The sequence below is a fragment of the Vicugna pacos genome, chromosome 24 (assembly GCF_048564905.1).
Source record: "Vicugna pacos chromosome 24, VicPac4, whole genome shotgun sequence".
Classification (NCBI taxonomy): domain Eukaryota; kingdom Metazoa; phylum Chordata; class Mammalia; order Artiodactyla; family Camelidae; genus Vicugna; species Vicugna pacos.
In genome coordinates this window covers 20,816,959-20,832,111 of record NC_133010.1, presented here as the reverse complement: position 1 = coordinate 20,832,111, position 15,153 = coordinate 20,816,959, and the positions used below count along the sequence as shown (strand labels likewise).

Genomic DNA, 15,153 nt, shown 5'->3' with positions numbered 1-15,153 from the left:
AGCACCTTCTCTTCATTTAGGAGCAAGTTTTAAGTTTAAAATGTTATTAATTGGATGTAACTGATATCTCACTGTAAATTAATCAGATTGCTTTATTTAATTTATTCCTTAAAATTACTCATCATCATCATCCTTTCCTTTGGAAAGGATAGTGACTTTGCATAAGACTTTTCAAATTCTGTCACTCACCTTTATGTATCTTTTACCTTTATGTATTTTTTAGGTACTTCTTAGACTATGCTATGTGAACTTGCTATTTTGAATTTTTCAATATGGAGCTGAACATCCAGCATATCCTAAAGTGTTCCCAGATAATAAATGTTATGTGTAGGGGTTGGGGGGGATTTCCAGGGTCAATTTAAAGCTGGGGACAAAAACTACTTAAATTCACGAGTTATTTACTGTGGTTCTTTAGGATACTAATGATCTTCTCACTTTTCTAAAAGGTCATTGTTTGCTGTATTTCCAAACCATAACTTGCTGTAGACTATTTATTCCCAGAGAGACTGTAATGACTATGTTTGGAGAAGTACTAGTTTAAAACTTTGCACTATGTCTTCATGACTGTCGTGTATTATTGTCATATGGCTCTTGAATTCTCAGATCCTTGTCACATACAATTCTCTTCTGCCTGACAACTGCTTTATAAAAGATTGTCCTTTTTTTATTAATTCAGCACACTGAGGACAGAGAAGAAGGAATGGATGTAGAAGAAGGTGAAATGGGAGATGATGAAGCTCCAACAACTTGGTGAGTGTTTAAAAGTTCAGATTTCTTGATTTACAAAGATAAAACCTTGAAGATTTACCAGGTACTAGAGTGAGAATGTAGATAAGAAGGAAATCATGCTTATAGATTTCTCTTATTTGTAACTTTCATGTATATTACTTAAAATTATAAATCCTAAATCACTGATTTGCTGTATCAAGTGGTTTCTAAATTGAGTGCAGGCAGTCTGTTGTTTAGGTCGCCTCCGTGATACGTATTCTAACATTGGAAAAGCCAACCACAGGCAACCTAGACTCTCCTCCCCTTCTCCCTTCCGTTTCGCTTTGAGATCCTGGTGCAGTGTGGATCACTAAACCTACCTCCTGTTTCCCATATAAAGTTATAGTCTTACTTGGAATATTCATATGAGGGTGAAGCTTAGCAAAGATACTGTCTTCCATGGGTTCACCTTATTAAGGTTTATTTGGAAAAAATGGAGTAAGGTGGTACACAGTTGTGTTTACAGATGAAATAAATGTTATAGACGTGATGTTAAAAATTTTTGTGGCTACGTGAGGATGTGAAATAGTCGATACCTAAAGCATTTTTGACATTTGGGTAATTCTTCAAGACTTCGTTGTCCATTTTGAAGAATACAGAGAATTTTGTTAACAAAGTCTGAAATGTTTGTTTTAAAATTAAAAACTAAAACATTTTATAGCATAATGATTGCTTGTAAAGTTAAAGATTAAAAGAATAGGTATTGACACTGTAGACTTGTAACATAGCCAAATTAGAAGTTGAATTAATAATGCCATAATAAAACACTGAAGAAAGGTCTTATTTTCAGAATACTAAGTTGATATGTACCTAATGTATTTGTATTTGTTTTATAATCTTCTTAATGTAGTGTTAGTTAGGATATAATGCCAATGGCTTTTAACATAGATTTATATTAACATTAGCTTAACATGAAAGGTGATTTCCTCCTCTTGTAAAAGTCTGAAGACAGGCAGTTCAGGGCTGATACAGTAGCACTCTTCAGGGAGATTGTCTAGGTCCCCGTGTCCCTTCTGATTTGTTGTTCCACTGTTCCTTGGTGTTTGCTCTTTTTCCCGTAGTCTCTAGGACGGTTCGTCATCACATCTGCATTCTAGCCAGCAAAAGGGGGAAGGGAAAATGGTAAAACATGGCCCAAATAAGTCTCATAGGGCTTCCACTCACAGCTGATTGGCCAGAATTTAATCACATGACCACATCTAGCTGCAGAAGAGGTTGGGAAACATAGCCTTTAGTTCTGAATGTATCCAGCCAAAATTCAGGGGTTCCACAACTGAAGATCAAGAGGGGATGGGGGTCTGTGAATCCTCTGAAATTATTTATTGAAGTTTATATAAATATTTATGAATGTATATTTTTCTGGGGAAAGAGGCCATGGGCTTCACCAGCTTTTTAAAAGGATTTGTGACCCAAGAAAAGTTAAAGCACTTAGATGTTTCTAAAAGAACTTAAATGATTTACGTAATATAACATTTATTTTATTAGCTCCATTCCAATTGATTACAACCTGTACCGGAAATTCTGGTCACTTCAGGATTACTTTAGGAACCCTGTGCAATGCTATGAGAAGATTTCATGGAAAACTTTTCTCAAGGTGAGTTGCTAGTCACAGACTACCAAAAGCCCAGTATTTTATAGCTAATGGCACTGCCAAACTTGACTCTTGTCCAGCGTGCTTTTCAGTATAATTCTAGCTATTACATTTTTATACCTGTTTCAAAATATATAGAAGCTAAGTTGTGAATTAATATTTACACAGCTGACTTTGAGAGTAGCTTTTAAGTGACTTGAGGATTTAAAAGTAACTACAGCCTTGGTGGTTTGTTTTGTTTTTTTGTTTGTTTACATAGTGTGTATAATCAACCTGAATTGATGAATTTTTGTAGAATACATTCTACCTTCACTTTGCACAAAATTACTTCAGCTATCCTGTTAGAACAGGAGTCTGCAGACTGTGGCCTTGGACTACTTCCAGCCTACTGCCGGTTTTTGTAAACAAGGTTGTTTAGCACACACACTCATTTATGTATTATCTGTGGTTTTGTGCTGTAATAACTGACTTGAGTAGTTGCATCTGAGACCATATGAGCCATATAACCTAAAATATTTACTATCTGATTCTTTACAGGAAAAGTTTGCTCACTTTTTTTTTTAAAATATAAGAATTCTCTATTTCTTTTTCTTGGCTACTTAAAGGTCACTTGTCCTTTTTGTTGTAATCAAAATCTAAGGTTAATAGGTAGCATGGTGTGTGTTTCTGTGTTATATATGCAGTATCTTTTTGGCAACCATGCTGATTTAGATTAAGAGGTGAGTAAGAGGTAGCCTAGAATTGTCCCACAGCTGGGTGACATCCTTTTTCACTTGCTCACAGTCTTCAGCACAAGAAATGCTTGAGAGTTTTCACTACTGATTAAACAGCTAATTTCACTAGTAAATTTCTGTGTACTCTCAAAACATTGATTTCTGTTTGTCCCTTACACAGGCTGCAAAAGAAATCACATTTCTTTAGAAGTAGAGCATTTATTCCTACTTTTACAGTAACCATGAAGTCACATACAAAATAGTTTACCCTCATTTTTTGCCATCATAATTTTTCTTATTTAAAGTGCCTTACAGTATGCATATATGGTTAACTGGGAATAAATTCTAGGTATTTTGATAAAGAAAAGCACTAAGCAAATGATTGGGCAACAATACCAAATAACACTAATTGGTATTTTTATTTTGCAGTATTCTGAAGAAGTTCTAGCTGTTTTTAAGAGTTATAAATTAGATGATACTCAGGCCTCGAGGAAAAAGATGGAAGAATTGAAAACAGGAGGAGAGCATGTGTATTTTGCAAAATTTTTAACAAGTGAAAAGGTACAAATCTTTCTTTTTCATTAAGCATAAGAAATGTTTGGTTATTTGTTTCTGTTTAGCTGATACCCTTTTAGGTTAAATACAGTAGAAAAGTTTCTTACTTTACTTTTGGTTAAAACATAAATGTTATTTCTAGAGTCTTGTTTCTCCTTATAAAAGTAAGGCTAATTTGATTTCAAAGGTGAAATCTGTTCTGTAGACTGATTTTAGAATAAATGGACCTTCCTTTCAAGTATATATAGTTTGAATCTCAAGTTAAGATTTAATTTGCATTTATGAAAATATTTTATAATTAGTTTGCCATTTGGGTACAAAGAGGAGTTTTTAAATTCCCTGTTAATCTTACCTGTACAGTTTAATAAATGAATTTTGTTCAGATACAGTGCTAAGGGATTATGTGATTTTCTACTCCAGATGGAGCATAGGGTTTACATTTCAGCTCATTCCCTTTGCTCAAAACATGTAGCAATGACAGGTTAAAATACAAAAAGAGAAAACCAAACAGACAAACCTGGGCTTCCAGAAAAAAGGTACCTATCTTCACGGACCAGAACTGCCAAATAGTAAGTAAAAATGAGGCACTGGGCCTGATGGACTCTGTATCCCAAGCAGGTGGTGGTGCCCAGAGGTTTGGCTACAAGTGACAGACCAGATGTGTTCCATGTGGGACTGGGAGCCAGAGTCAGATTCATTATTTAAAGCCAGAGTCTGGGGTGGAACTTCACCCACTTTTGAAAAGAAAGTAAGAAAAATATTACCAATCTTCTGCCAAAGGCTATGGTTTCATGGGAAGTTGTGAGTCTAGGGATAACAAAGGGCCGGCTCTCTGTCCTTCACTTGCTCTATGTCCAGATACGTGATATCGTGATACCCTAATACATGAAACAGCTGTTCCAAAAAGTCGTCATAAGACTGTTTTCCAAACTTGGGCCCAGGGACCCAGGAGGAAGAAAGTATGAAACTAATAGACAGGAAAGGGTGTACACAACGAGAAAGAAGAAATAACCATTCCAAAACAAAAGCCCTGCATTCAAAACTCTAACAAATTAAGATGTCAAAATCCAATATTAAGAAAGATTACCAGCAAAATCAACTGTTGGGACATATGTGTATTTATTTCAGGTACACAGCTTCGCTAAGACTTAAAATATATATATTTTGGATAATCAAAAAGAATTGATGATAGAGCATCCACTGAGGATAAGAAATTGTGAAACTGAAGCATTTCAGCAGACATGAAATAGAACAGTTTAATATGACTACTAATGGGGAGTCTTGAAATTGAAAAATATAATCATTGAAACCAAAGCACAGCACACAGAATTAAACTATAGAGTGAACATAGATAAAGATATAGAACGAGAACTAGGGATGAGTTCACCCGGAACACAGCACAGAGATAGATTTTTTGTTGTTGTTAACATAAAAGAACTGTTAAGAGCCATTGAGGTTAGATTGAGAAATTCCAGCATATATCTAAGTAGGATTTCCAAAGAACAAAACGGAAGAGAATGATGGAGAAACTAAAGGACTATAGGAAGTCCTAAGCTCTTAGGTTAAAAGTGTGCTACAGCTGCAAAGCAGGATGAAGAAAGATGAATTCACACTTTGATACATTATGCTGTAATTGCAGGGATGAAAAGAAAACCTTAAAAGCCACCACAGTGGGGGAAAAAGACAAATATACTGGAAAGGAACAGGTTTCTAACAGAAACCAATAATAAATACCAGAATACAGCACAGAAATATTTAAGTGCTGAGAAAAAAGATAACTATCAATCTAGAATTTCATACCCAGCTAAATGCACTCAAGACTGTAGATAAAATAAAGATGTTTTCATTCTAAGACCAGGAAAGCACACCATTCTAGGGCTGTCATTTTGAAAAACTGTTAAAGGATGGTGTTTAGGAAGAAGGAAACCAAACCCGTAAGAAAGGAGTGGAACACAGAAAGCAACTGTGAGCACAAACATTGAAAAATATTTCAATTTACTATTGACTGAAAACAAAACTGTCATAATAACTGATTTTTTTAAAAAAAAACTTTAATGTAGAATTTAAGCTAGATAGCAGTATGGGAGGCAAAATCATGTTTAAGGAGTAATTTAGTCATATACTACAGTTCTTGTAATCTTTAGGAGGAGAAAAGGAATGCTGGATAACTTTAGACTTTATTATACTAAAAGGGAGACCACCAAAAGAAAAAACCTGTAGGGAGTGAAATGGCAGGGAGTGAAAAGGGGGACAGGAAGGAATATAGACAACTTTATAAATCCAGCAGGTGGCAGGAGGGAGGGAAAAAAAAGAAAAGAGAGTAGAAATAAATCTGAATATATCAGTAATAATTATATAAGCTGAATTTAATTTACTTAATAAGACAGATTATCAGATTGGATTTTTTAAATCCAGCTGTATTTATTAATTTAAATAAAACAAACATACAAAACTCTTTGGTTGAACAGAGACTTCAAGATCTCTACTTTACCCTATGTAGAAGAGGAGAGAAAATCCCAAAGCTCTTCTAGCTTAACAGAGAACCTTCCCAGAGATTTATACCTTCCAGAAAGCCAAGATATGAATTTAAATAATATCAGGGCAAAAAAGTTTAAAACAATACAATAACCAGTAAGAGTTATGTATGTTTAGGAGTTAGAGTCACATTTCCCAGGACATGACAAACTTTGGATGTCTTAAAAGGGTTTTTTTGGACATTTGACATTTCCAAGGATATTTTAATTGTATGTAGCAGCAGGATTATACATTTTCAGAGACATCGCCACGTTGGAGTGTCAGATCAGTGCCTTTGTGTCGGTCTCCTTTCACCACTTTATCAGAACTGGCTCCCTGAATTGTGTCTCCTCTACTGACTCTGAGCTTTCTTTCCAGCAGTGCAGGCAGCATGAGCTTTTAGGGTTAAGCACTGGAATTCATTAGGTAATATTTTGAGAGAGGTGAAAGTAGCTTTTAGAAGCTTAAAACTTTACCATGTGGGAAAGAAAAAGGCACAAAGAACTGTAACAGAATTTAAGGCATGTGATGTTTTGCATCTTCATTTCCCTCTTAAGTTGCCTCTTAAGCAGCAACTTTATCTTAAATTTCAACCTGTATGAGAACACTTCTTGTGCAGTTCCTGTGTGTTTCCAGTGTTTACCACTCAGTATCCAAGTGAAAATATTTGTAATGCATTACCTGTAGCACCGTTTTACAAGTTTTACTGCTCCACCGAGAGAGGCCTTCCAGCATCTCTGTAAGACCTTACATGATGTTTTAAATCCCAGAATTTCTGAAAGAGCCATCATCCCACCCAAGAACATTCCAGTCTGATGTTACTTTCCAACTTACTTCTGGTTGTAGATTTGATAAGTGACAGAAACGCTCCGATTTTTCAGGGATACATTTCTTGCCAGTGAGGGCTAGCTTAAGTGAAATCTAAAGTCATATAATTATTTGGAGCATTATTCTATAGCCTGTCATTTCAGTGGTGAGCAGGTTTACGGAGCAGTCTTGTTACAAAGTTAGGTCTTTCGGCACTCAAGAGCATGTAGCCCTAGCTGGTGGGAATGTCATTGCCCAGGAGCATTCTGTTTGGCTTACATGAATGTGGTCAAACTTTTCCTTAGGAAAGTCAGGAGATGTTGCAAGGATGATAAAAGCTTTATAGTTAGAGACAGGCCAATCATATGGCAACCTCAGGGAGGCACAGGTTCTGTAAATATAAAGGATGTTTTTCTAAGTTATCATACCTTCTTTCTTAAAGATGGAAGTTTGCCCTTGGAAACGAAATGGCACTGTAATTTTCAGGGACCACCTTTTTGTGCTGCCTAGGTTATGACTGTGAACACTAGTTTCCAGCAGGACGGGTCCCTTGTTAGCATAGCGGTATAACGCAGGGATGTCAGTGCTCAGTGTAGGTAGTCCTGAGACATCTGTACGGGGGGTGGGGGGGGGAAATACCTGTTCCTTAAGTTTAGTCCAGGATCGTACTCAGAAATTTTAAGGGAGGATTTCATCTCTAATTGTCCAGTTTTTCATACCATGTGAGGAGCACTGTATTAGAGGAGTTTCTTCCTCAGTACTATGTAGCAGGTACAAGTAGAACCAACATTTTATATATTTTGGTTTTGGGGGGGGCCTAATTAGGTTTATTTGTTTATTTATATTTCTTAATGGAGGTGCTGGGGATTGAACCCAGGACCTTGTGCATGCTGATCTAAGCATGTGCTCTACCACTTGAGCTATACCTTCCCCCCAGAACCAGCGTTTTAAAACAGTGTTTTTAAAATACCATGAGTGGTAATATGATGGTTAAAGGAATGAAGTTTTGCATCTTGAGTTCTCACAGAAAAGAGTATAGTGCCAATAACTAGGTGTGGGCTTCAGGGTTACCTGTTCTTCAAATTACAGTTTAGACTCAACGACCAAGTGAAGGAGATCGGGGGATACTCCGGAGCCAGCAGGCGTCAGAGTGGTTGCCCCATGGCCATGCATTGTTGATCCTAGTGTGGTCATTAGGCCGTTCCTGTTCATAAAGAAAAGAGAAGTAACAGTTCTTCCCAGTCTCTGCGTGGTGTGAAGAGCTCTCAAATAAGAACTTTGGGTCACTTTAAATACAAAAGTTTTTGGCAGAGTCAAGCTATCAATATAGTGGTTCTGCCTTAAATTTTTTTTGTACTTTATGTATCCATTTGAGAGGCAGCCAATGCTGAGTCTTCCTGTAGCGAAGGGAGAGACAGGCCTGCTCTTTTATGAGATGTACAACAGCCTAGTTAGGAACAAATGAAGTCAGAAGTAAGACCCTCCTATAGACAAATAGGCAGACTAACCACTTCCCTGTGATTTTCTTTAGTTTCACCAGTTGTTTCTTATGGGACCCCCATTAAACAGGTCTGGGAGGCTTTTGCACAACCCTGGAACACAGCTTGCATTTTCCTCGCAACCAGAGAAAGAGCCAGCCCTTCAGCGAGTTCAAAGAATGTGCCATGAGGTTCCTAGAGGTTGTCACCATGATCTGAAATTTAGATCCTCTATCTCTTTGCCCCTAGAGAAAAAGAAGTTAATAGCAAAAAGCTGTTAAACGGGTGAGATTGACATTTTCTTATAAATCCAAGATGGAAAGCCTTACACTTTAAAAATCACGTAAGCACTTAGCAGTTCTCAGCAAGATCAGAGCAGTGTTTTCCACTGGGGAACCTTGATGTCAATCAGTTATTAGGTTTTCTGTCTTGACACCATCTGGATCAATTGGTAGGGTTTCTCTCAGCTTTGATTAGAATGATTTGACAGACTTGATCTGGGCTTGGAAATAATCTAACACAGCATTGTCTGGCACAGCAGCATTGTCTCTTGGGTGGACTGGGGAAGTAACAGAAACTCAGCTGGCCTGTCGTTAATGTTGCATTAGGAGAGAGACCAAGTCTTCTGTTTACTGTAGATCTCCCTGTCATATGAACTGTAGGCAATGTGTCTAGCCACTTTAGCTGAATTATATACAGACTCTGGGGGTAGTTTTTCAGAATTCTCTTTTGATGCTTGACTGTCTCTGCTGAATCTCGGTCCTGTGGCGTGAAGGCACTGATGAATCTTTAGGGTTTTACAAACTGCAATTTGTTTGAAGTCTTCTGCTGACATGCATGTTAGTTTTAGCATATGGATATGCTTCCACCATTCGAAAAGGCAGATGCAGTTACTGAAACTTTTCATATGATCGACACTTTTTACATGAATAAAATCAACCTGAAATGGTCCTCAAGATGGGAGGCATGAGCTGCCTTCTTTTTGTGACACTCTTGTACTCTGTGGGCAGCTCTGAAGATGTCATTGAACGTAAGGAAAGTTTAGAGCATAGTCATTATTATTTTTAGAATCCCCTCTGTGTGAGTCAAGCCATGCTTATGCAAGCAAGATAAGAGAGTAAATAACTTGGTGCTGCCAAGCAGCCACTTAGGAAAAAGTAAAGATATAGTTAAAAAAAAAAAAATTTACCCTGCCAGTGTAGGCTCTGGATTTAGAACCTAATTCTGAAGAAGGGCAAAGTAAAAGAATTGGCAGAGGAGTTAATTGGTAAGATAAAGATACCAGCAGAGGTACAATGAGAAGTGGCTGACAGTGCTGTTATTAGCCAGAATAATAGAAGTTAATCATAGCTCGGGGGCAGTGGGTGTAGCTCTGTGGTAGCATGTGTGCTTAGCATGCATGAGGTCATGGGTTAAACCTCCAGTACCACCATTTAAAAAAATAAAGCAAAAACCTGATAATAAATAGACCTAATTACCTCCCCCCCAAAACAAACCAAAAAATTAATAATAGCTATAGCAGAAGGACCATTAAAAATGTTAGCTCTCCTAGCAATGAGAGCTCTCATTTCATTTTACAGCGCTACGTAGTCACGATTTACACAAAAACAAAAAAAAAGAACTTAGTACACTTATAAATGTTGACAGACATCTGAGAAGAAAATGTTCTTGACAAGAGCAGTAATTTCTGCCATCTGGACAGAACATACAGAGGGCAAAGGACCTTTCACTACCTTTGAGAACAGACCCCAAACCGAGACTTAATTTTGTTTCTCTGAGGTGATCAGGTTCCCTCTATTATATTTTAAGTGTTTAGTAACTTCAAATGTACTTTCTACTTGTTTTACTGTATCAAGCAATATATTTAATAACAGTATTATTTATTTCAAGTTTTAAAATTTCTTTTAAAACAATTTTAACATATGTTTAAAAGTACATTAATTGGTTTCACCATCTTAATTTGAGCATTATAAAGAACAAATGTTTTTATATACAGTCAAAGAGACTTAGGTCAAAAATACATAGGAATTGTACAGTGTTGTTAGGTACTTTTTCTTTTTTTCCATATCTGAATTTTAATTTCTTTAGAAGTTTCTTCAGGAAAATAGATTATTGAAACTTTACCCGATAGCATAGGTATGCTCTGTAGAATCACATAATTTTTAGTGTGGCCTGAGGTTTATGAAAACCAGTATGTAGATATTGGCTATGATAATAATCACAATTTAACTTACTGTTCACCCATGTTTATGTTTAAATAATCCTAAGTATTAGTATAGGAAACAACCTAATCTCTGTTGTTTAGGAAGTTCCATTTAATTTAGGCTTTTGAAGGCAGAAAAATCCTGATTTACTAAAAAATAGTTTATGTTTTATGTTAAATTTTAAGGAAAGTGGGATCAGAATTTAAATTTTGGGTATTTATTTTAGTGAGCAATATTAAAATCCTCTAATTTTCCTTAAAAGTATTAGTACAAAAGGGTTTCCTAAAGGCTTTCAATCCGTGACTGTACCTTTAAGTTACCTTTCTGCTAAAGAAAAAGGGCTGAGACGTGACATCTCCTGCTTGGCTGTGAACACATCTTCATCTTGTAACTCAGCAGGGACACTGAGATTCTTAAACTAAAATTAGGTTTTCCATTTTTTTAAGAACCTACTTTTGAAAGGAAGTTTTAAAAAATTATTAGTAAGTAGGAATACTATTTATACTTGTGATTTAGTTTTTGTACAGTTGTTTATATATTCGTCTCAGAAACCAGATCTTTTATAATTCAGCTGAAAAGGTTATATGGGAAGGCAGCTGTGCCTGGTAGAAAACCATTTTACAGTTTCATCCTCTAAACCCTAATTTAGCATGTGTTTCATTTGTGAAGATTAAAAGTTTAAATCATGGCTCTCTTAGTAAACAGAATGACTGGGGAACCTGTGTTTTCTCCCAGTCTGGGAAGAAGATAGATATATTTAAAGTATTTGGAGTTTTGGCTTGATTTCTTAATTGAGGAGGGTCTTAGCAGCTCTCCAGGACTATATAAGAACTCAATGGTGCCTTAAAATAAGTGAGGAAAGAATTGTACACTTGAGAGATTTTATACTCTTCTAGAAATGTCTCACGACACACAGTTAATCAGAGTTGTGCCCAATCTACTCATTCCTTTTACTGAGGAATATTTAACTCCTGCAGTCATACTGCTGTTGCATCAAAAAGACTGCTGCCCACGCCCATGCTCCCTGCACACAATTCAGTGGGTTTTCACTTAAAAAAGGAAAAAATGAGAGTAACTCAATCAACAGGCAAAATGATTAAATTATTAATATTAAAGTGGATAGATTATTTTTGTTAGAAATTATTAGGGAAACTGGAGATTTTATAGAAGCACTATTATTCCAAGGAAACATTGTAAACCAGGTCAGATGAGGCAAGTAGAAAGGCTCAGGAGTAAAACAGATTCACATTTGCATGGATGCTCTTGGCTTCCTGTGCACCAGGTTGTTATTGGTGTCTCTCTCTCCCAGGGAGCAGCAGCTTCCTTTTAAAGAGCTTTGCATCTTAGACCCTTTCCCTTCCCAGTGTCCTTGCAGTGCGTAACTAAACTTTGTATCAGTTTGCATTAAGAAGGAAGAAAAAGTAGACCTCATAAGCTTAAAATTTATGTGGGAAAGAAAGAACATGAGAAATCTAACCAATGGAATATGGAGCACATAATTTGCAACCATGGAGAATCAAGGAGGTTGAAGTATTAGGATGGAAAGAGACATTCCGGGTGAATACCAACAAGAAGAAAGCTACATAAATACCAAATATAATTTCAGGCAAAAAACAGAAGCCACCCAGAAGATAATCATGAAGATACCATGACCTTACATGCACTTAACAGTTTATTCTTAAAATATATTAAGCAGAAACTTGTACATTTATCAGAAGCTGGCAGATCCACAATTATAGTGGGATATTTTAAAGTACCTTCATCAAAAACTGATGCGTCAAGCAGACTGAAGATTAGTAAGTATATGGAAGATTTGAACAATTAAAAATTATAAGCTTGAGTTACTGATGGATCAAGCAGACCAAAATTAATAAGTAGGTGATAAGATTTGCACAATAAAAATAATGTTGATGTAGTATATTTGGAAACTTGAACACAACAAATAGAGCTAATTTGTTCTTCTTGAGTACATGTGGTACATTCATAAAATTCGACTGTGTACTAGGTCATAAAGGATCAGCAGATTTGAAAGATGCCCCATCATGCAGAACATTCTCTGGCTACAGTGCAATTAAATTAGAATTATAAAAGGGATAGTTTAAAAAGAGGTAAATATATGGAAACATAAAAACCATTCTCCAGGAATTAAAGAGGAAATCACAGTGGAAATTCTAAGTTTGTTACAAAGGTTTGTTAAATAGCAAATTGTTAAGTATTTTATGTCAGGTGTATGGGTTACAAATAAGGTGAGAGGTAAAGAGAAAATTACCACTTTAAATGCAATAATGAAAAATTTAAGAGTGACACGAATTGAGAATTCAAGAAGCTAGAAAAGATACAGAATAAACCTCAAGAGAGAAGTAAATAATAATAATAGCACAAATTAATGAACTAGAACAAAGAAACTGTAGAACATATCAGCAAAACCAAAAGCTTTGAGAAGAAAAATTTCATAAAAAGCTTTTGTAAAACTTACAGACTAAGTCTGAGAAAAGAAAAAGTGAAAAGGTACCAGTAAACAAGGTTAGCAATAAAAATGGCAGTAATTGAAAATACGGAGATAGTAAAATGCGTAAGAGAATATATTCTGCACTAATAAATGTTTAAGTCTAATGAAATAGTAATTCTGTAGAAAAGTTTAATTACCAAAATGGAGTCACAAAAATTTGAAAACCTGAATAAACTATTAAATAGTAATCAAAATGACACTTTTCAGATGACACTAGGCCCAGATTTTGGGGGGCACATATTATCAGCACTTCAATAGATGATTCTATTATAAATGAAAATTTTCAACCTTAGGTGTTTGTAAGCAAAAATTTGGACACAACCTAAATGTTCATAAGCAGGAGATCAGTGGTGGTAAATTATGGTATATTTATAACATCGAGCTCTGTACAGCACCGAAAACAGGTAACCTAGAGCAGGGGTCGGCACATCGCTTACGGCCTGTTTTTGAAAAAGTCTGTTGGTGCACAGCCACGCTCGTTCCTTCAGTGTCGTCTGCAGCTGCTTTTGCCCGGCAGCAGCAGAGGTAAGTGGTCAGGACGAAGACTGTCTGACCACAGAGCCGAAAATAATTTACTGACTGACCCTTAACAGAAATTTGCCAACCCCTGGTCTAGAGCTGCATGTGTGTAAATTTCAAGAAGAAGAATGATGATGATGAATGAAAAATGGCTTATTGCAGAATAGTGTGTATCATATAGTTTGAGAACATGCAGAATACCTTGATGTATTATTTATAGAGGCCTCCGTATGTATAGTAGCATCAGACGTGCATTAGAGTCATCAGCACCAGACCCATGCTGGCGCTTACTACCGTTGTGGAGTGAAGTCGTAGAGGGGCTTCAGCAGTTTCAGTATTCAGCTTCAGCAAATGGGGAGCAAGTGGAGATGGCAGGACTTGACAAGTGACTGGATTGTGGGCTGTGAATGTTTTATTGCCTAACTGTTCCCTTTTGAACTTTAAAAAATACTTCATACTTTTCTCCGATGTGTTAATAATGACAAATGAGTAAGAGTTTAATTAATGAGAATGCTCTTAATATTTTGTTTCCTACCACAGATTCTTAAAAGTATTTTGTGTTGGAGTAACAGAAATGGAAGATTTCATACTTCAGTTTAATTTTACCAGGAATACTGTTTTGTTTTTTAATTTCGTTTATTATGAAAAGTTTCAGATGAGTAGAAAGGACTGTTGTTTATATGTATGATTCATCGACAGAAGGGCACGTAGGGTAACTAGGAGGGGTAACCTGAGCTTTTCTAGGCTTAGAATAAGCAGGAAGGCTGAGGCCTGGGCAAAAGGTGCAGTAAAAGCTAAGGATGGTAAAAGGCCCTTTGTTCAAAAACAAAGACAGCAAAGAAATACTTGACCCACTGCATGACGCAAATGGTGTCACTTAAAAAAATAACCGAAGAAAAGTAGAACTAGCACATATAATGGAAGAAGGAACACGATTGAGTCTTTCAGCTTTAGTCTCACCTCCTGTTAACTAGCTGTGTAACCCTGAAGGGTCATTTTTAACTTCTCAGGCCATTGTTTCCTTAAGGAAAATGTGAAGAAACAGTGAGCTTCAGTGATCGCACTAGTCCCTTCCCGCCTCTGATTTAGTATCCGGTGACTCCTGTTTTCAATCCATTGTTTCTATCAAAAAAACCCATATATATATATATAATATATATATATATTCCAACATAAAACAATAAATGTGGTAAAGGGGCTCTGAGTAAGCTCAAGGTAGATGAAAAGTCATGAACAGCAGCCATTTCTTCAAGCCAGGAGGCCCCGTCTTCTCTCCAGACTGAAGTCCGTGGGGTCTTCCTCGCCTCAGTCTCTGTGCCTCCCGTGTCCTCCTCCTCGCATGCGCTCTAGCTTGAGGTGTGCTCCTGTGGTGCGTAGAGATTGCTTTTTCCAGGAAGGCTTCCCAGAGTAGTTTAGGCAAATTGGTGGATGGTGGAGCCTCTCGGTGCATTAGCCAGCAATGGGGAAAAAGCAGACTTCGTTGGGAAAATTGGTG

At 36.5% G+C, this 15,153-nt stretch overlaps 1 protein-coding gene across 2 annotated transcripts in view; it reads left to right on the top strand.

Moving 5' to 3' along the window:
- The window catches only part of THOC1 (THO complex subunit 1), a 43,782-nt gene that overhangs the window by 17,723 nt on the left and 10,906 nt on the right, over window positions 1–15,153 (top strand). For both annotated transcript variants that reach the window (XM_072949147.1, XM_072949146.1), the window contains exons 9-11: window positions 677–750; window positions 2,254–2,362; window positions 3,502–3,633. In XM_072949147.1, coding sequence (XP_072805248.1) covers window positions 677–750; window positions 2,254–2,362; window positions 3,502–3,633 — 315 coding nt within the window. The remainder of the gene's footprint in view (window positions 1–676; window positions 751–2,253; window positions 2,363–3,501; window positions 3,634–15,153) is intronic.